At 42.2% G+C, this 21,902-nt stretch overlaps 1 protein-coding gene across 6 annotated transcripts in view; it reads right to left on the bottom strand.

Annotated features, from left to right (window-relative positions):
• ENOX1 (ecto-NOX disulfide-thiol exchanger 1) overlaps window positions 1–21,902 on the bottom strand; it is a 593,767-nt gene that overhangs the window by 55,647 nt on the left and 516,218 nt on the right. For all 6 annotated transcript variants that reach the window (XM_044283882.1, XM_044283888.1, XM_044283885.1 and 3 more), the window contains one exon: window positions 12,494–12,678. In XM_044283882.1, the coding sequence (XP_044139817.1) occupies window positions 12,494–12,678 (185 nt within the window). The remainder of the gene's footprint in view (window positions 1–12,493; window positions 12,679–21,902) is intronic.

Here is a 21,902-nt window from a genome sequence, read left to right as displayed (position 1 = left end):
TCCTACGAGGATGAGGGGGAGCTTTTGTCAGTAGCTATTTTAATAGCATTTATTACCCTGCAGGAGTGAAAATTACCCTCCCTACAGGAAACAAAGCCCGCTTGGTCTGGGTGTATAATCTTAGCAATTATCTTGTTTAGCCTAGACCAGTGATGGTGAACCTTTTGAGTGCCCAAACTTCACCCCAAAGCCCACTTATTTATCGCAAAGTGCCAACACAGTAATTTAACCTGAATTCTACAGTCAAACATAGTATATCTTCCATGTACTCTATCACTTAGCTATAATAGCCTGCTACACTCAGTTGCGCTGCCTGTGCTGTTCATAGCGAGCCCTGCGCTGATAAAGGGCAGGGAAAATCTAAGTCATATTAGTGTGCCATAGACTTTTTCCAGGGTGCGGGTGCCCACAGAGAGGGCTCTAAGTGCCGCCTCTAGCACCAGTGCCATAGGTTCGCCAAAACACTGGCCTAGTCGCTAACAGTTTGGCCCATATCTTCACATCCAAGTTCAAAAGAGTAATAGGTCTGTAATAGCCACAGATTCTTTCATCTTTTGCCCTGTTTAGGCAGCATAGTTATTGTCTTCTCTAAAGCTTGCTTTGGAAAATGTTCTCCTGCAAGTAAGGCTTGACACCAGGATGTGATATGTGGGAGGAGGATTGGCAAACACTTTTTATAATACCAGGCTGGCAACCCGTCAGGACCTGGGGCCTTCCCCACTGGCATGGAGGTGATAATCTCTGAAATTTCATCTGAGAAGATTGGAGACAGAAGGTGTGAACCTTCCAGTTTTCGTACTTCTGTAAAATAAACTCAGTGGCGGATTATACCCTATGTAAAGACAGAATATTCTCGTCTATCCCTGCATAAAAGGTTAAAAGCAATGATGAGCCAAGAACAGAACTTAAAAGGGTTGTATCCCGCTCTTCTGAGGTGTTCTGAGGGGAGCCGTGCTGTAAGAAAAGTGAAAGTGACAATTGTTTGCATTGATTCAACTGGATCACATACAAATATGTGACAGTGAAAAATGAATTTGGAAGATGTATTTTGCATAACCAGCTTTAGCGAGAAAAATTAGATGCAGAAAATGCATTATGTCTTTGAAATATTCCCTATGAAAATGAATTATAGCCACATTATGATAGAAGCACATTTTTTGACTTCTTTGATTAATGAGTGTGCAGTCTTCCGTGAAGTAACATGAACAAACATTAAAATGGCCACTGCTGCTATCCCTCTACAGTATTGTCAAGCTGCTTGGAAAATTACCATTGCAGGGAGTGGGATCGTATAAGCTGTGGGCAAGTCTCAGATTGATGCTAATTCTAGTTGTGGGGTTTGTTACGAGCAAAAAAATTAAAATTGTACACTCGGCAAAATAATCTTAAAAAGCCTACAATATAATTCGTTTTCATGCACACGACCGTATCAGTTTTGCAGTCTGCAAATCGCAGATCCGCAAAACACAGATCCCTGCCCTGTGCATGCCACCATTTTTTTTCCTCAAATTTGCTTAACCCCTTAAGGACCAGGCTCATTTTCACCTTAAGGACCAGGCCATTTTTTGCAAATCTGACCAGTGTCACTTTAAGTGCTCATAACTTTAAAACGCTTCGACTTACCCAGGCCGTTCTGAGATTGTTTTTTCGTCACATATTGTACTTCATGACACTGCTAAAATTGGGTCAAAAAAGTTAATTTTTTTGCATAAAAAAATACATTTTTTACCAAAAATTTTGAAAAATTAGCAAATTTCAAAGTTTCAGTTTCTCTACTTCTGTAATACATAGTAATACCCCCAAAAATTGTGATGACTTTACATTCCCCATATGTCTACTTCATGTTTGTAGCATTTTGGGAATGATATTTTATTTTTTGGGATGTTACAAGGCTTAGAAGTTTAGAAGCAAATTTTGAAATTTTTGAGAAATCTTCAAAATCCCACTTTTTATGGACCAGTTCAGGTTTGCAGTCATATTGTGAGGCTTAGATAATAGAAACCTCCCAAAAATGACCCCATTCTAGAAACTACACCCCTCAAGGTATTCAAAACTGTTTTTTCTAACTTTATTAACCCTTTAGGTCTTCCACAAGAGTTGATGGCAGATGGAGAAACAATTTTGAAATTTCTATTTTTTGGAAAATTTTCCAATATAATCAATTTTTTCCAGGAGTAAAACAAGGGTTAACTGCCAAACAACACTCAAAATGGGTTGCCCTGATTCTGTAGTTTGCAGAAACACCCCATATGTGGTTGTAAACTACTGTTTGGCCGAACGGTAGCACATAGAAGGAGGGGAACACCATATGGGTTTTGGAAGGCAGATTTTGCAGGACTGGTTTTGTTTATACCATGTCCCATTTGAAGCCCCCTGTTGCACCCCTAGAATAGAAATTTCAAAAAAGTGACTCCATCTAAGAAAGTGCACCCCTCAAGGTATTCAAAACTGGGTTTACAAACTTTGTTAACCCTTTAGGTGTTCCACAAGAGTTAATGGCAGATGGAGAAACAATTTTGAAATTTCTATTTTTTGGAAAATTTTCCAATATAATCAATTTTTTCCAGGAGTAAAACAAGGGTTAACTGCCAAACAACACTCAAAATGGGTTGCCCTGATTCTGTAGTTTGCAAAAACACCCCATATGTGGTCGTAAACTACTGTTTGGCCGAACGGTAGCACATAGAAGGAGGGGAACACCATATGGGTTTTGGAAGGCAGATTTTGCAGGACTGGTTTTGTTTATACCATGTCCCATTTGAAGCCCCCTGTTGCACCCCTAGAATAGAAATTTCAAAAAAGTGACTCCATCTAAGAAAGTACACCCCTCAAGGTATTCAAAACTGGGTTTACAAACTTTGTTAACCCTTTAGGTGTTCCACAAGAGTTAATGGCAGATGGAGAAACAATTTTGAAATTTCTATTTTTTGGAAAATTTTCCAATATAATCAATTTTTTCCAGGAGTAAAACAAGGGTTAACTGCCAAACAACACTCAAAATGGGTTGCCCTGATTCTGTAGTTTGCAAAAACACCCCATATGTGGTCGTAAACTACTGTTTGGCCGAACGGTAGCACATAGAAGGAGGGGAACACCATATGGGTTTTGGAAGGCAGATTTTGCAGGACTGGTTTTGTTTATACCATGTCCCATTTGAAGCCCCCTGTTGCACCCCTAGAATAGAAATTTCAAAAAAGTGACTCCATCTAAGAAAGTACACCCCTCAAGGTATTCAAAACTGGGTTTACAAACTTTGTTAACCCTTTAGGTGTTCCACAAGAGTTAATGGCAGATGGAGAAACAATTTAGAAATTTCTATTTTTTGGAAAATTTTCCAATATAATCAGTTTTTTCCAGGAGTAAAACAAGGGTTAACTGCCAAACAAAACTCAAAATGGGTTGCCCTGATTCTGTAGTTTGCAAAAACACCCCAAATGTGGTCGTAAACTACTGTTTGGCTAAACGGCAGGACATAGAAGAAGGGGAACGCCATACGGTTTTTGGAAGGCAGATTTTGCTGGACTGGTTTATTTACACCATGTACCCTTTCAAGCCCCCTGATGCACCCCTAGAGTAGAAACTCCATAAAAGTGACCCCATCTAGGAAACTACGGGATAAGGTGGTTGTTGTTTTGGGACAATTTTTGGGGTAAATTAGATTTTTGGTTGCTCTATATTACTCTTTTTTGAGGCAATGTAACAAAAAAATTTAATTCTAAAATTGTTTCTACATTCGCTATTTAGTTTTGTGGAACACCTAAAGGGTTAACATAGTTTGTAAAGTAATTTTTGAATACCTTGAGGGGTGTAGTTTCATAGATGGGGTCACTTTTTTGGAGTTTCTAGTCTAGGCTACATCAGGGGGGGCTTCTAATGGGACATGGTGTAAAAAAAAAAAACTGTCCATCAAAATCTGCCTTCCAGAAACCGTATGGAGTTCCCTTCGTTCTATGCCCTGCCGTGCGGCTATATAGCCATTTACGACCACATATGGGGTGTTTCTGCAAACTACAGAATTGGGGCAATAAATGTTTAGTTTTGTTTGGCTGTTAACCCTTGCTTTATTACCGGCAAAATGGATTTAAATTTAAATTTTGCCCAAAAATAGGTGTTTTGGCACCGTTTTTATTTTATATTTTTAACACCGTTCATCCGAGGCGTTTGGTAAAAAGTTATTTTTATAGCGACGACTTTTACGCACGCGACGATGCCCAATATGTATGGCTCTCAGACTTTGGAGACACTAAGCAGGCATCCTAAAACTGCGGCCCTCCAGATGTTGTAAAACTACAATTCCCACCATGCCCTGATGATGGCTGTAGGTTGTCTGGGCATGCTGGGAGTTATAGTTTTACAACATCTGGAGGGCCGCAGTTTGAGGATGCCTGCACTAAAACTAATATTTTTTGGGGAAAGAAAAATTGTTTTCGTGTCTCCAAAGTCTGAGAGCCATAGTGTTTTATGTTCTCTAGTGAACTGTTGGGGATTATAAAAATTTAGTACTCCATGGAAGTGTGATACTCCCTGAAGCAATCGATAATGCAGAGGCCCGGATGATCGGGGCACGTGTCACATTGAGTTGTGGTGTCCTTCCGTATCCCCCTCTTGTGACACACTCTGCACTTTTTTTGGGTTCGTCCCTTCTTTCCAGTATGGGGGACCACACCTGGAAAGTGTTGGCCAGGGACGATCCGGGCGCCTCCAGTTCCCGAGGTACTCCGGCCTGCTCTTTCCCGGTCCGAAAAGATCAGGTCTTTGAGGACTGCCTCATAGAATTGGAGGAATGTCCCTGTGCTGCCAGCGCTTCGGGATAGTACAAAAGAGTTGTACATGGCAACCTGCACCATGTAGACCGCAACTTTTTTGTACCATGCCCGGGTTTTGCGCATGGCGTTATATGGCGTGAGGACTTGATCAGAGAGATCAACTCCTCCCATATACCGATTGTAGTCGACGATACAATCGGGCTTGAGGACCGTTGCCGCGGTACCTCGCACAGGGACTGGGGTGGTGCTGTTACCGTGGATTGTGGACAGCATAAGGACATCCCTCTTGTCCTTATACCTGACCAGCAACAGGTTTCCACTGGTAAGTGCACGGGTCTCACCCCTGGGGATAGGTACCTGGAGGGGGTAGGCAGGGAGGCCGCGTTGATTTTTCCGCACGGTCCCACAAGCGAACGTGGATCTGGCGGCAAGGGACCTGAACAAGGGAATGCTGGTATAAAAGTTGTCCACGTACAAGTGGTAACCCTTATCCAGCAGTGGGTACATAAGGTCCCACACGAGTTTCCCGGTAACACCCAGAGTGGGGGGACATTCTGGTGGTTGAATCCGGGAATCTCGCCCCTCGTACACACGAAATTTGTAAGTGTACCCTGAGGTACTCTCACAAATTTTGTATAGCTTCACGCCATACCTCGCCCGCTTTGTGGGAATGTATTGGCGGAAACTGAGTCTCCCCTTGAACGCAACGAGAGACTCATCAACCGCGACCTCCCTTCCAGGTACGTAGGCCTGCTGAAATGTGGCCCCAAAGTGATCGATGACCGGCCGTATCTTGTACAGCCGGTCATAGGCAGGATCACCTCGGGGTGGACATGCTGCATTATCGGAATAATGCAGACATTTCCGGATGGCCTCAAACCGGTGACGTATCATGACCATACTGTACAGTGGGGTCTGGTACAGGACGTCCCCACTCCAGTATTGCCTGACACTGGGTTTTTGGACTAGACCCATATGCAGCACGAGGCCCCAAAATGTCCTCATTTCGGCTGCACTGACCGGCGTCCAGCCACCGGGTCTAGCCAAAACTGAGCCTGGGTTTTGAGCGACGAACTGTTGGGCGTACAGATTCGTCTGCTCCACCATCAAATTCACCAGTGGGTTACTGAAAAAAAAATGTGGGGGGGGCAAGTGGCAGGGGGGGTCTGGGGTCTGAAAGTTGAAAAAAAAAAGTTTGGAATAAATGTGCTTTTTTTTTTTTCTAACTTTTCCCTTCTATCCCTGCCTAAAGGTGCCTCTCCCTCACTGACCCTAACCTACCTGGGTGGCGATGGGTGCAGGAGGGTGATGGATGCCGATTTAGGGGGACACAGGAGCTGGTGCTGGACGATGCTGCACGGTCAGGGTGCTGGACAGGAAGAGGAGGGGAGAGAGGAGCGCAGGAAGTTTGAATCTCGCGCCTCTCTCCCCTGCACCAATCAGCACCCTGGACAGCGGCGTTCAGCACCAGGGCCAGCTCCGCCTCTGCAAATCCTCGGACTGCGATTGGTGGTGTAAAATTACGCCACCGATCGCAGTCTTTTTCCGGTTCATCGGGTCACAGGACACCCGAATGGACCGGAAACGCAGAAAACCGCAGGTCTGAATTGACCTGCGGTTTTCTGCGATCGCCGATACGGGGGGGTCCAATGACCCCCCCCTGCGTTGTTACGGGATGCCGGCTGAATGATTTCAGCCGAAATCCCGTTTCGATTAACCCCCGCGGCGCCGGAATTCAGATTTTAAGTCAGGACGTACCGGTACGTCCTCGGTCCTTAAGGACTCGGGAAATAGGGCGTACCGGTACGTCCTCGGTCCTTAAGGGGTTAAAGGGGTTGTGTCACTTCACTTTGCAGGCTGGATTCAGTTTCTCAGCACATTATACATTCCTCGTTTCCATGGTTACGGCCACCCTTAAATCGAGCAGTGGTGGCTGTGCTTGCACACTATAGAAAAAAGCACCAGCCTACGTGTGCTCCCTCGGTCTGGGCCACTAGAGAGGCCGGCACTTTTTCCTATGGATGATAGATGGCAGGGTGGTTGTAACTATGGAAACGAGCAGTGTATAATGTGATGGAAAAATGAAACAAACCATGGGGGCAATATGGACAATCACAATACATTAGTAAATGCCTTGTATTAACTTACTCTACATAATAAATGCTATTTGCTGAAGTGACACAACACCTTTAAGGCTCAATAACATGCATGGGCAGCGTAGGCGGAACAGCCAAAAGATCTCAAAGAAAAGGTACTGTAGCAGAACTTGCTAAAAAGTTAATGTTGGCTATGACAGAAAGGTGTTAGAACATACCGTACATTTCAACTCGTTTTGTATGGGTCTGTGTAGCTGCAGATTGGTCAGAGTGCACATGCTGACCCCTGTACACCGCAAAAAGTGCCTACAATGGGCATGCGAGAATCAGAACTGGACCACAGAGCAATTTAGGAAGGGGGCCTGATTGGGTGAATCAGGTTTTCTTTTACATCATGTGGTGCATGTGCTTCATTTCAATGGTAAAATGACACCAGGATGCACTGTGGAAAGAAGGCATACCGGCAGAGGAACCTTGATGCCTGGCATTCATGAGGATGTTACTCTGGCATTGTAACAGACCAAGTATACCCCTTCATGGCAATGATATTTTCTAATGGTCTATCAGCAGGATAATGCACATACAAATTCTTCAGGAATGGATTGAGGAAAATGGGAAATAGTGTTGGCTTGATCTCTAAATTCTGCAGATCTCAACTGAATTAAAGGGGATCCTTTGGATAGATCAGCAGCATCTGACCGGGGGGCGTCCGACACCCGGGACCCCTGCCGATCAGCTGTTTGAGAAGGCAGCAGCGCTCACAGGTCCGCCGGCACCTTCTGATACTGCCGATTGGCGGGGGTCCTCCACCAATCAGATACTGATGACCTATCATGAGGATAGGTCATCAGTATAAAAATCTCAGAGAGCCTTTTAAATTACGTGCAGCTGATGTCTTTACATGAGATCCCATAGGACATCTTCAGGCATCTAGTGAAGTCCATGCCTCAAAGGGTCAGACCTAGAGATGAGCAAATCAATTTCTGAACAGAGAGACTCCCCCTTCACCTTTGAGTGATGGGGCCAGACATCTCGTCGGGCCAGAAGTGTAGCTACAGATGCATAGTCAGCATCTGTGCTGCTCCGGTAGTAGCTACAGAGGCTGTGCGCTTGCACCGCTACTCGGAGCAACTGCAGAGGCACGAGATAGACAGAGCCAGGCAAGATGTCTATCCCCAACAATAAAGAGGGACCGCCTTGAGCAGCGGGGCCAAACCCTCACTATTCAATTCTATTTGCTCATCTCTAGTGAGAGCTATTTTGGTGGCATGGTGAGGGACCAACAGAATATTATGCAAGTAATTTTACAAGCTATAAGCCATGTTTATGAACCACGTTACGAAAGTACAGATAAGGATACAAATCTAGCCAACATGGCAGCTCCCTAACTTATTCAGCGTGAAGCAGAGAACCTGCTAGTCTGAAAATGCACTGAAACTGAAGGCTGTAGAAGAAAACTTTTAAATGACCGAATGAAAAATATTATGATTTCTAGCCCAAAATGAGTAGAATGCAATAACAGAAAAATGCAACCAGTGGTGTCCATAGCCTTTAGTGCTGATGTGGGTTTAATTGGTATTTTGATGGCAGACGTTCTTTACAGAACAGCTGACATGACCAGTACCTTAGGCTCATATATAACACAGAGTTTTTTTAGATACATATTCCAAATTACAAGATATTAATCTTTGAGTAAAGGTTGAATCAAGAAGTGACATTTGGTTTTCCTAGGTGTTCGTGGGGCTGTATCCTGCCAATGCATTGTAGATCATTTACACCAGCACAAAATAAAGATTCACGAAATGTCAGCCAGCATATACAGTTCATGCTGAGAAGTAGTATGTATAACGCAGCAGCATTTTAAATGCCAGAATACAGATAAAAGCACAGGTGGCTAGCTAACATAAGGAGCATTTCATCATAAAATAAAATTATCACAGGTAAACAAGAACATGTAGTTCTTTACTGTTAAGTTGTAAAAACTCAAAATCAGTTTTTATTTAAATGAGGCTCCAGTAAGAAAGAAAAGTTTTATGTTAATTTTTCATTTGTGCACACTGGCCCACATTTATTTAATGTGTCTGCACCAAAAATATATCTAAAAAGTGGCGCAAAATGGTGTATCTTTAGAGACTCATTAGAGATCCCTGCCTTTTCATGAGTCATGTATAGAAATTAGACACATGACTAGGATTGGGCGATATACTGGTCTTGGCGATATACCACGGTATTAGGAAACATCGATATGGCAATATCGCTGTTTCCTAAAAAAAACGCGGCATTTTGTGAAGTCATAGAAGCGGTCATGTGCGCTGACCACTTCAAAACCTGCGTCCGCGGCTGCCTGCCCCTGAATGTTTGCATACCACCAGTACAATTACTGCCCGCAAAGGCCATGTTTCCTTGTGGCTGCCCCGATACAGTATAATGTTTCCTTGTGGCTGCCCCATACAGTAATGTTTCCTTGTGGCTGCCCCATACAGTATAACGCCTCCATGTGGCTGCCCCCATACAGTATAACGCCTCCGTGTGGCTGCCCCCATACAGTATAATGTTTCCTTGTCGCCGCCCCAGACAGTACCCCATACAGTATAACGTCTCCTTGTGGCTGCCCCATACAGTATAACACCTCCATGTGGCTTCCCCCACACAGTATAACGCTTCCGTGTGGCTTCCCCCATACAGTATAACGTCTCCTTGTGACTACCCCCATACAGTATAACGTCTCCTTGTGACTGCCCCCATACAGTATAACACCTCCATGTGGCTTCCCCCACACAGTATAATGCCTCCTTGTGGCTGCCCCCATACAGTATAACGTCTCCTTGTGACTACCCCCATACAGTATAACGTCTCCTTGTGGCTGCCCACATACAGTATAACGTCTCCTTGAGGCTGCCCCATACAGTATAACGTCTCCTTGAGGCTGCCCCATACAGTATAACACCTCCGTGTGGCTGCCCCCATACAGTATAACACCTCCGTGTGGCTGCCCCCATACAGTATAACATCTCATGTTTCAAGTAATAAAGCGTCACAAATCCCCCTTTTTATAAAAGGCACAATACCTATTAAAATACATTCACTTGTTAACAGTAATGAATAATCCATCTCTTGAACCCTCCATGGAAGTTTAAACTGTTGATGAGGTCAAAATTGACTGGATTGTCTTTGTGTGACAGATCAAATTCCCAGTTTACTGGCATTATATAGTTGGAGAATTATATGTTACATTCTTTTGAGATGACTAATAACTCTTGTCAAAACAGAGTTGCTCCGACAAGATCTTCAAGCTTTCATAAAGCACAATTCAACTTGCAAAACTGCCTCTAATCTAATAGAAATAAAATGGCTCACACCATCCATGCTGCAGGATATTTAAAGAGCAGATCTCTCTTCTGCATGTTCCTATGGCTTATGATAACCCCTGTCCAAATGCTTTATGAAGTCATTAGGTTAGTGGGGCTTCTGCTCTGGCAGACCCAGCAAGTCCATGTATTACATGTCCAGCCATTTAGAGGTTGGAGTAAATGTATGATCACCAGGGGCTCCAGCAGTTGGTCCTGCCACAATCAGCTGATTGCCAGGCTGGGTTTACACGATCAGGTTTTCTGAACGTGCAAACCCACAGAGCAGAGTAGATTTACTAATCCAGTCTAATATTTAAACAGTGTAAACTTAGGTAGTCTAAATATCATTAGACACTTTTGTCTATCTTTACAACACCTATTGAATGGTTTACTTGGTTAGCGCCTGTGTGGAGGAATCTAATTTGATGTTTGATTCATTTTCTTTACCCTGGTCTGGGGTCTGATATTATTTAGGAGTCTGAGTGATGGGTTGTGGAAGTAAGGGACAAAAGATGTTTTAGCAGGGAAGTCTCCAGTCATCAAGAGAAGCTGTCACTGAGGTCTGGGATAGAGGGAGAAGAAAAACATAACTGCATTAAGAAAATATGTCACCTGTGAGTTATAGGAGGACCTGTTGGATCTCCTGACATGTCTGTATTAGTAAATACTTTGTACTTCCAATGAAATAATTCTGAGACATCTTTACTCAAAGCTGTATTAACGTTGCAACATTCCTCCATTATGAATGTAATCAGAGCAAAAGATAAAAGCAGTAGTGTTATAAAATGTCTGTGTAGCTCTAGTTGGTGGGTAACCATTCCCCTTGTCAATAGGATCTATCCCTACCCTATCCAAAACTATCAGCAATCAATTGACACTGTCAGACTCATGTTACGTAGCCATTTGACCAGTGTCAGAGTAACACCTAGCTGTCCATTCATTAATATATTTCTGGGAGGACTAACAGAAGAGTGGCACAACCCAGAGTGCTCCAGAATTGTTTTGGTGCAGACACCTGTCCCTGACTGAAAAAGCAAGTGTATGCATTTTCTTGACAGTGTGATTAGAGGTTTATGGATATATTCACACTAATCTATCACTGATTCAACAATGGAAAACTGCCTTTTTCCACTGCTAAATCCACATTTAAAACTCACCAACAGTTTCTCCACTGACTGTTAAAAAATCCACCCTGTACACAAAGTGTAAAAAGATTGTTTTTTCAGTAGCTGATTTGAAGGGGGGGGGGGGGAGACACTTGAGAACTGATATGTTACTTCATAGAAGATTTGATTGTGGATTTCATAGACGTCAATGGGGTAGCAGAGAAACTCTTCTATTAAAAATAAAATAAAAAATCCTCTAAAACCTCAACCAAATACTCTGGTAATTTCCTTGTAAACACTCCTCTAAAATTGTCACCAAATTAGAAATCTGACACCAAAAACGGCCTGTTTCAGCTAGTAATCTACTACCGATTTTTCTACGACTGATTTTGCGGTGTGACTTTTCCTTCTTCTGTTGACAGCATGCTTTAAATATTTAAGCGAGTAGCGATGTGGTGACCCAAAAAAAAGCTAAATTTTCTGCATCTCACATTGAGTGCAGATCATTTTTTGTCATTTCAATCTTGGATCCATCCCTGGGCCAAAAGCAAAATCTTTATGTTCTTTGGCCAGACTTCGTCTACTTTCACACTAGAGTCTTTTCTGGATCCGGCAGGGTTCAGCAAAAATGCTTCTGTTACTGATAATATAACCGTCTGCATCCGTTATGAACGGATCTGGTTGTATTATCTTTAACATACCCAAGACAGATCCGTCATGAACTCCATTGAAAGTCAATAGGGGACCGATCCGTTTTCTATTGTGTCATTGTGTCTATTGATCCATCCCTATTGACTTGCATTGTGGGTCATGACGGATCCGTTTTGCTCCGCATCCCAGGACGGAAAGCAAACAGCAGCATACTGCGGTTTTCTCTCCGGTATGAGAACGGACCGGAATGCATTTTTGAAGAATTCCATTCTGTTCAGTTACGTTCTCCCCATTGACAAAAATGAGGACAAAACGGAAGCGTTTTTTTCCAGTATTGAGACCCTATGAGGGATCTCAATACAAGAAAATATTAATGCTAGAGTGAAAGTAGCCTCAGACTTTAAAAGGCTAACTGATCTACACAGTGTGTATATAGGAAATACTGCATTACTCTTAATATGCATAGTATATGGAATTATTAGACTATGTACCAAGGCACATAGTACAGTTTTTTCAAGGCTTACCTGTTGCATATTTTGCATTGCTTGTTGTAAAAACTGCAACTGCTGATCCTTGGTCAAGCTTTCTTCTGTCCGTGCATGATGACCTTTTTCTTGTTTCAGAAGTTCAACTTCGTTCCTGTAGGCGTCTAATTGCCACCGTAGACTGTCATTCTCTTCCTTTAATGCATACGCTTGGGCAGCTAAAGCTAAGTTCACAAACAAAAAGAGCAAAGTTTAAGACAGAGGACACTTAGGAAGAGATGCTTTTAAGTCATTTCTACTGGAGTTCCAGAGATAGTGGAGCGCTATACCTGAACCTCCTATAAAAAATAATAATGGACCAGCCGCTCTGTTCATTTTGTGGAGCTACATGGGGTCCCCATTCTCATGATCAGTGATTAATTATCCCAGCAGTAGGACCCCCCATTGATCTAATAGTTATCCCCTATCCTGTTGATAGGGGATAACTTTACATAATCTGAGCCTTTCAGGTGTTCCCCAAGAGCTAGTTTAGGTTGCCTGGATTACACTGTAGTCCACAGACTTTATAGCCTCTACAATGGGCTGGTAGCAGTAATTGGCATGACTAGGCTCTAATTTTCTAACATCAGTCAGTACACTGATGGGGTTTATATCATTGTTCTGAGGCATCAGTCAACAGTGCGCGCTCCTCTCTGGGAGAGAAGCGCAGCTGCTGGGAGGATCACAATTTAAGTATTCTCTTGTCCCTGTACAGCCATCTCTCCACAGCGCAGGCACCATTACACAGGGCCATTAGTCTTTTCAATCAAAGGGGAGGGGGAGTGTACTGAGCACGAAGGAGTGTAGCAGTGCTCCAATAACCACGCCAGCCCCTCTGTGCTCTAACTACCTAATTTGCATAAATATAAAAACTAATATATCACTGCAGCAGTTGATCCTATAAAGAAAAGACATATCAATTGAATCAGCATGGTCAACCGTACCACGCAATATACCTCGTTTAATAAGGTTGATGATGTTAACAGAGGCTCTTTAAAGTCAACCTTTTTATATTAAAATATTGAAAGTGCCACAATGCCAGTAACATAGCCTCAAGTTTATTTTTTTTCACTAGAGCTCCAGATTTGAAGAAATTGTATAAAGAGTACATTCTACGGCTCCAATTTTTTTATCCATTCCTGTGTGACTTTTTAAAAACTTTTTACACCTATAAATATCTCACCCTCTTCAATCAAAAGGAGCATCTACCATAAAGTAGACAATATATATATATATATATATAGTGTATAATCAAACTGTTAAAAACCACACATTTGTTTTGTAATGTTGCAGCACAAGGGCCCAGTCACAGAGGCCACTGTTGTGAAATGTACACACCTAAGGCTCTGTTCACATCTGCAATAATTGGATCCGTCAGGTTTCAGTCACGGGGACTGGCATTTTGCCAGAAAAAAATTGCCTGTTCAATTGTGTTTGTCATTTTTGGGATCTACGACAGAGACTCAACGTAGATGTGAATGAAGCCTATATAGACGTTACAAAGCAAGCCATTAATGCATATGAATGCTTTAAACGTGTGTGTACACTATGGGAGTCATTTACTAATCTCAAACATGCCTAAATTAGGCTCATTTCAGGCGCAGATGGCGGCTCAACGGTTAGTTGCGTCACTATCCGAGACTATTCCCTGCTCACAACAGGTCTAAAATCGTGGGCCTGGCGGGGAAGGGCCATTTAGAACCGATGCTCTACGCGGCAAAGTTATGGAGAGGCCTGCAGCTCTTCATAACTTCGGCGGATGCCCCGCCAATGATGGGGCTTTATCAAGACCAGTCTTCATAAATGGGCCCCTATGCCTTTAACCAAAACTTGTTACAAGTTTTCATGTGTACAGATAATAAGAAAAGAACTTGAGATAAACTTTTTTATAAGATCCATCCTAGAACAAGTATTCTTCAATCTCTTTTATTTTGCTTTTTATATGATTGTTTTTCAGAACTATATTGTTTTTACAGCAGTCTGGATTTAAGAGAACCATTAAAAATGCGTACTCGTGCAGACACTTTATCTTTTCTTAGTACCAATAGCTTTAAGGCAGTCACCAGTTGAAGGAGAAATATAATGACTAAAACTGTATAAAAATGTAAATGCTGATATGAGAAAGTGTGGTGGTAACACAAGAACATTACCGCATTAGTAGCATTGAATGACACTTAAGTCATTTCCCTGGGATGCTCCATTTGGACTGTTTTCAATTTAAAATGGCATTTTTATTACCGTAACTGATAGCAGGTGTTTGTGAGAAAATCGATTAGTATGCAGGGATGGAAATTACTTCTCCCAAATGAATTGTGCAGTCTGTATTATAGGACAAAAATTGAGTGGCAAAGAGCAAAAGGCCATAAAATATGTCCCAGCGACACTATACATATAAATTATCTTGGTTAAGAAAACATATAGGAGATTGTGGTGTCGTTTCCAGGGACTGGGCTTCTTGCACTGTTATTTAGCTACTGATTATTTTCATGCAGTCTATCATTTTATAATACAATCTTGTGTTCCTTGGAAGACAGAATACCATTATGAAGAACAGATGTTCACAAAAGAAATACATTCGCTTCTTCTCGCATTCTTTTCTTGAACAATGCCTCTGATTTCAACTTTGGATGAAGCCATCTCTTTTTCATGAAACACTCCAGCAAAGAATATGACCTAATAATTGATTGGTGGAGGAGTTCAAATTTACTTAGTCTCAGAACTATTTTCCGAACCAAAGATTTTATTAAACTACTCACAATGACAAAAATAATAACGCATGCAGATACAAATGTCGGATTGCTGCAAAACTAGGCAAGTATTTTATGTCAGGTAGATAAGTAAATGATTACAGGTGTGGTTTAATCAAACACCGGGTCTTGCCACAAGAGGGTGTATAAATGCTTCCTCGGTTGCCATAAAAAGGCCTCTCAGAGGCTACTTTTAGGTAATGTACCTCTTGTTGAGAGTTCATTGACTACTATACATGGCTATAGAACACGCAGACATTTTGCCCAGTTGACAGACTTTGAAAGGAGCAAATTACTGGACTGAGACAAGCAGGGTGGACGTTTTGAAATTATCCGCCTTCTAGTCCATACTGACTTAGTGGTTAGAAGGTGTTGAGAGCAGTGGTAATGTGAGGGCACACACACACACAACCACGGTGAACAGGCTACAGACGGCCCAGAAATACCACCAGTAGAGAGGATCGTCTGAACTACAGACCAGCATGAGCGGTTCATTGTCCACCATTCAGACACAGGTGGGACCTTTATTATACCCCCCGGCCCCCCTCCCTCAAGACCATTTCCAAGGAAATTTTGTGTCAAAGTGTCAAATCTCCTAGTGTGTCCTGCCATTGACAGCCAGCCACTGTCGCCTTTGTTTGTGGTGTTATGAACAAGAAACCTGGACTGCTATGGACTGGAACAGTATCATTTTTAGAAATGAATCCAGGTAACGGTGACATTTGAATATGGAGGGCTTCAACCCTGCCTTTGCTGAGGAACGACACCCTCCCCCCAGTGCTTGCTCATCTTATCACCCCTCTGCGCCTAATTAGGCCATTTATTGATGCCATGAGCCAGACATTTACCAGCGTCCTTATCACTGAGCCAAAAAAGTCGCACCAAACACACCAGAAACTTCAATAAAGTTTACATTTTACACTGTCCCTATCTGGTCCAGTCCCGATCAATAGACTAAAATATACAAACCGCTTCTCTAGCAATACCCATTAAATGCTGCAGTAACCGCAATAATGATTATCACTAGAGAGGAATATCTAATATATTTCAGACAGGTGGGAAAAAAAAATGTCAGTCAGAAAAGACATGTTCACTCATTGACTGTCAGTATAAACAATTCTTTTAAATTACTGTAGTTTATTAAAAAGAAAAAAAAAATACACACACACACAACTATATTCAGCCACTTTTCAGACAGGTGTAATACAGAGGCTTTTTTGTGCCCATAATATAGATACAACACTCAGACTTCCCATGGTTAATAAGAACCAGGAGGCATACTCTAATTTTCTGATAACTACAAGAGGTTTAGCTGTCCGGTCCATAATACTGGAGGGTTAAACCACCAATATTATGCCAGTCTAAAGGTTTACTTATTGTTTGCTGTATACAGTATATATTTTACACATATGTGGATGATGACCATATATTACATGGCCTCTGTTCCATTGTGTTTAACATAAGCTCTTGATGGCTGTCCACAGTCTGTCGAGGCTTTCATCAGTCAAAGACTGTAATACCCATATTTTAGGTTACTTTTTTTTTTCTTATTTCCAGCTTAAAACCACATTTTTGGTCTTTCCAGTTCTGGTGATTTTATGAAGATATGTACACATAAATGTAGGCATAAAAGGTATGTATGGACTTATGTTGAATGTTTATTCTTTAGAGGTGTGGACCTTATAAGCTTTATGAAAAATTACACTTTGATGCAAAGTCGCAGGAAGGTGTATGTGTGTATAAAGTGCAGAAGTGGCATTTTGACAATTGCTGGGTGATCAGAAAATATATGGGTATGGGGGTTTAGTATGATTTGTTCAATATATAATTTGGATGTTTTTTGTACATGTCAAAACTGCAGATATTGTCCTGGCTGCCAGAGGTGCAAAATGCCAAGACAACCCTGGCAATAAAAGAGATAAAGCACATAAGAGAACTTGGAAAACCAAGAATAATAACCAGGAATTATCAGCAGATATCTCTACTATGTTGCAAGACAGGCACCTTTAAAGGAACACATCATCAGGCTGGTTCCACACGACTGAGTTCAATGTGCTGAACTCGCAGCGTGTGTGTGAGAGCTCCAGTCCTGACCTACGTAGCACTGATAGGATTGCGTATCATCATATTGATCTATGATGCTATGTAACCCTTAGAGTTCTGGAATGTATTGAATAACACTGTATTTCCACTCCATTTAGTAAATGAATGGAAACATGGAAAAAGGTTTCTAAAATATGTGGGTTCTCTTGATCTTGTCTAGGAAAGATTCCCAAGTGGCAGATTCTAAATGAGGTGTATACTGAAAATGTAAAGCCCCATCCCAACTCCAGCCATTGCTGCTAGTACTATTGCCATTATGTTATAGGCTAGGATGCTGTGGTGTAGCTATAAATGACTGGGCCCCACAACAAATATTTGAACGGGGCACCCCAGCAACTTCTTCACAACCTCCTTCTCCTGTGCAATCCCCACTCCTGTGGCTAGTTAAGATCGCTCTCTCAGATGAGACCCAGCAACCACTCAGTCCATTTCCTACAGTGTCTCTGTATATGTAATTTTATAATACTGTTGAGGGGCCCTGATCCAATTGTCGGGCAGATTATTGGGAATAAACGTTTCTTCGAAGGTGAATGTTTGTTCATTGGGTGAATTCATCTTTCATGCAGACACCTCAAGTACGGTTTCTGCTGCCCAGAAACAATTAATTTGTAATGGGATGAGTGATGGCAGTAGCTGTTGCTCATCCTCATACAGTGGAGGTGATCTCTGCCTGTGAATGTAGCTCTTCACCTCTAATGACGAACAGGCAGTTGTCGGGAAGAAAATGCTTCCTTCCCAGTCACTGTCTGCTGGTCGACGCAGTGTGAGAGCACCTTAAGTAGTATCAAATAGAAGGATTAATCCATCCAGCTCTACCAGATAAGGAAGTTAGGCTACTTTCACACTAGCGTTTTGGCTTTCCGTTTCTGAGATCCGTCATGGGCGCTCACAAGCGGTCCAAAACAGATCAGTTTTGCCCTAATGCATTCTGAATGGAAAAGGATCCGCTCAGAATGCATGTTCGTCTTTGTTCAGTCACCATTCCGCTCTGGACGTGAACACCAAAACGCTGTCCACCTGGCGAAGCGGAGCCAAATGGATCCGTCCTGGCACACAATGTAAGTCAATTGGGACGGATCAGTTTTCTCTGGCACAATAGAAAACGAACCGTTCATGACAGATGCATGCGGTTGTATTATTGTAACGGAAGCGTTTTTGCAGATCCGGTTCCGCAAAAAAAAAACACGAGTGTGAAAGTAGCCTAATCTAGATATCCGCAACATAAAGACTTTGTGAATGGAACTACTAGAAATGGGGCGATTGCAACATGCATTCAAGTACCCGTCCTGACATCAGTGGCTTGGATAAATATACTGCTGGAAATGAAAAGATGGCGGTATTGAACAGCAGCAGAGCAGAAGTATAAGAATTACTGGTTTTCAGCATCATCAACCATAATTATAATGTGGATTATGCAGATTAAATAATCCTGGGGCTTCCTTAGTTCAGTTCACACAGACATAAAATTGCTGCATTCTGCTGCTGCCTCATTATTAATACTCACATATATCTGACAGCTCTATGACATTAGACGGAGTAGGAATATTATAATGTCCAGCAAAATGATGAAGCTGAATAGATAATGGGATACATGTCAGCCTCATTTCTAGAAAAAATGAATTACATTATCTTTTGGCCAATAATTTTAGTAGCAACTGGGTTGGAAAAAAAAATACAAAAGTTCAGCGGGTTGTACTCCTGCAGCTTACTACTCTGCATATAATTACCGCTAATGGCTTTTTTTTTTTTACCGATATGGATTCAAATCTAGTGGAGAGTTGCAGCTCTGCCAGTAACAATAGCCTCTCTCTCTCTGGTTCCCAGTGGCTATAAAGATTATGTTAGGGAATAGAAGAATTAGAAGCTTTCCACTGTAATATTATTACTATAATCGGTCCCTTTACAATCTTGCAACATGCTAGAAAATGGGGAGCTTATATTTCACTTTCAATAGCTCTATAAAGGGGCCATACACAACACTCACAGGCGGCTGCTGATTTGTTGTAAGCATGTATAACAGCGTCTATCACCATATAGACAGAATACAGGCTACCACAACATGTACTAACAGTTTTGTGGGAAAAGATTCTGCAAAACTTGCCTTTTGCTCATTCTGATCTCAACAGTCACGTGGATGGCAGGGTGACTTTAGGACTAATCATGTTTACTGATCAATAAAATAAATTCATATCCCTTGTAACTTATGTTTTTCTCATGGAAAGCTGATAACCTGGGCCCTATGTCCTGACATGTAATTCACCATATCATCCATTAGTGTTTTGTGATAAGGAGCAAAATGGGAATTGCATGAAAAATATCATCAAGCACTGCTCAGTAACAGATGTAGCAGTACAAGACCAGACTCATTTTTCATAATGTACTGAGAAGCTGTCACTTTCAAACAAATCTCATTCTTACATAAGCAGCGGATGCTAATTCCGCCATGACTCAGTGATATGGTAGGCTGCCAATGTAAATAGTAAGGTGCCAATAGTCATTTCACTTTTTTTTGCAGAAAGCTACGCTGATAAGGCATGGCAATGCCTTATTAAATATAACGAGCTGTGTGACAGCATGCTTCCCATTGCCCTCACTCGTCTTAGTATAGATGCATTATAAACTATATTACATGCTCCAAATCTCATGGCCTAGTTTGCTGGGGGGGACCTGGTGGTAAGGAGGCCAATCATGCATGTGGTGGGATCCACTCAGTAATGGTAGCTCTCTGCAGCAATGGATGCTGAGTAGAGAATGTAGTTCCTTAATACATATACTGTTTATTACCCATAGTAATCAGGGCAAGATGGGTCCTAGACAGATTTTAGGGACTGCCAGTCTAATACAAATATATTACAAATCCTTACTTGTAATGAAAGATTGTGCAATTAAGGGACCACAACAAGAGAGACAGTTCTAGGAACACTGCTTGCAGCATTTAGTGCCTGCCATTATATCTGGCTTTTCAATAACTATTTCGAAGCAAGCAGTTCATATTGGGAAACTATGGAGTTTACCTTTTTCCATCCAACTACCCACTTTGCAATCTGACCTTGCAAAGTTACATCAGTGACTCCTGCATTTTACAACACCAGAGGAGTGCTAGTTACCACTCCAAGATATCGGAAGGTAATTTCATGCAATTTTCTCAAATATATATTGTTGGGCTCAGAGAGACTGCAATGGCGGCTTCACAAAAAGAACACTCAGCCTTTTCAGGCCGCTGGCCCAGTGAGTTGCATGTGCATTCTTTCCTGTAATGCACAATGTGCTTTTAACCCTTTCAGGACACAGCCCCCATCTACAGTCCTTAGAAGTTATCTCCACTCCAGGTTCTTGAGGCTGGCTGTCAGCTGCATTACACAGCTGGCACCTGCTCCATACATTCACTGCGCACCAACGAGTTATTTTGTAGAGCGCGTAAAAGTTAATGCAGCATTATCAGTTTTATTATTCCCTCTGTTTTTTGTCTGGACATCCTGTGGTATGGTATGTGCACCTTTAAACCGTTTCTAACAAGTTAATGAGAAAAAACGGAAGATGTTATCAGTGGCAGTATATGAGCCAAGGTTTCTTTTATTTCCTTACTCGCTACAAATGTTATACATTGTTTTCTTCCTTAAGCTAGCTCTTGGCTGGCGTGCATATACACAAATATACTGCGCCCAAAACCTTCCTACGAGAGGTTCTCTGGGTTCAGGACTGAACCCAGATATAAGCTCTTTTTTATTCTTGTAATATATACCTGTGGAGCACCAAAGCATTTCCTTGCTCCGATGCTCCCCCTTGTCACACTGCATCGCACAGCGCAAGGTCTGTTTGTTTACTGCCATTGACGTATCAGGCTTTGCATCATTATGGTAGGTGAAGTCTTCCACCTAGCAGTGAGCCCGGTGCTGCCAATGGCCGTTTTGGAGGTGGTACTTTTCAAACATTGTCTCCGCCTACCATAGTGATGAGAAGCCGGTACATCACCAGCAGTAAACAAACAGACTTTGGAAATGCTTCAATGCTCCACTCATACATAGTAAAAGAATAAAAAAGAGCTTATATCCGGGTTCAGCCCTGAACCTGGAGAACCCCTTTAAATATATTTGTTGCATTTTATAGATACATGCACATCATGTAATTTATTTGTGACAAATAAAAGGGGCTGTCCAGCATGGAGAAAACAGTCCCGTCTGGATCTGTGATCCTTAACATCAAAAAAAGGAGGCTTGTCTGCCCCCAGTCCGCCACTGCTCCATTCCCTGTGACTGCTATAGACAATCAATGGCCTCAGGAGTTATATTGAAGTGAACATTGCATTACAGCTGTTATGTTCTGTTCAAGCCGATGTGACTGGGATTGGCTAGTGCGGGACCCAGCTGCTTCCTGGCACCGTGTGGACTGGAAGTGTCTGGAAACAAAACAGCGGTGGCCAAGTGGGCAGATAAGTCTGCTTTTTTTATGTTGAGGTGCACAGGGGATTGTTGGCCCCAAAGCCGGACAACCCTTTAATATAAGAATTGTGTAGCGTTTTGGTACTTTTTGGGCCTGAGAACCTGTCCTATGTGGTCTTG

This window comes from Bufo gargarizans, chromosome 3, assembly GCF_014858855.1.
Source record: "Bufo gargarizans isolate SCDJY-AF-19 chromosome 3, ASM1485885v1, whole genome shotgun sequence".
Taxonomy (NCBI): domain Eukaryota; kingdom Metazoa; phylum Chordata; class Amphibia; order Anura; family Bufonidae; genus Bufo; species Bufo gargarizans.
Note: the sequence above shows the minus strand (reverse complement) of the source record. Positions and strands in the feature narration are given on the sequence as shown.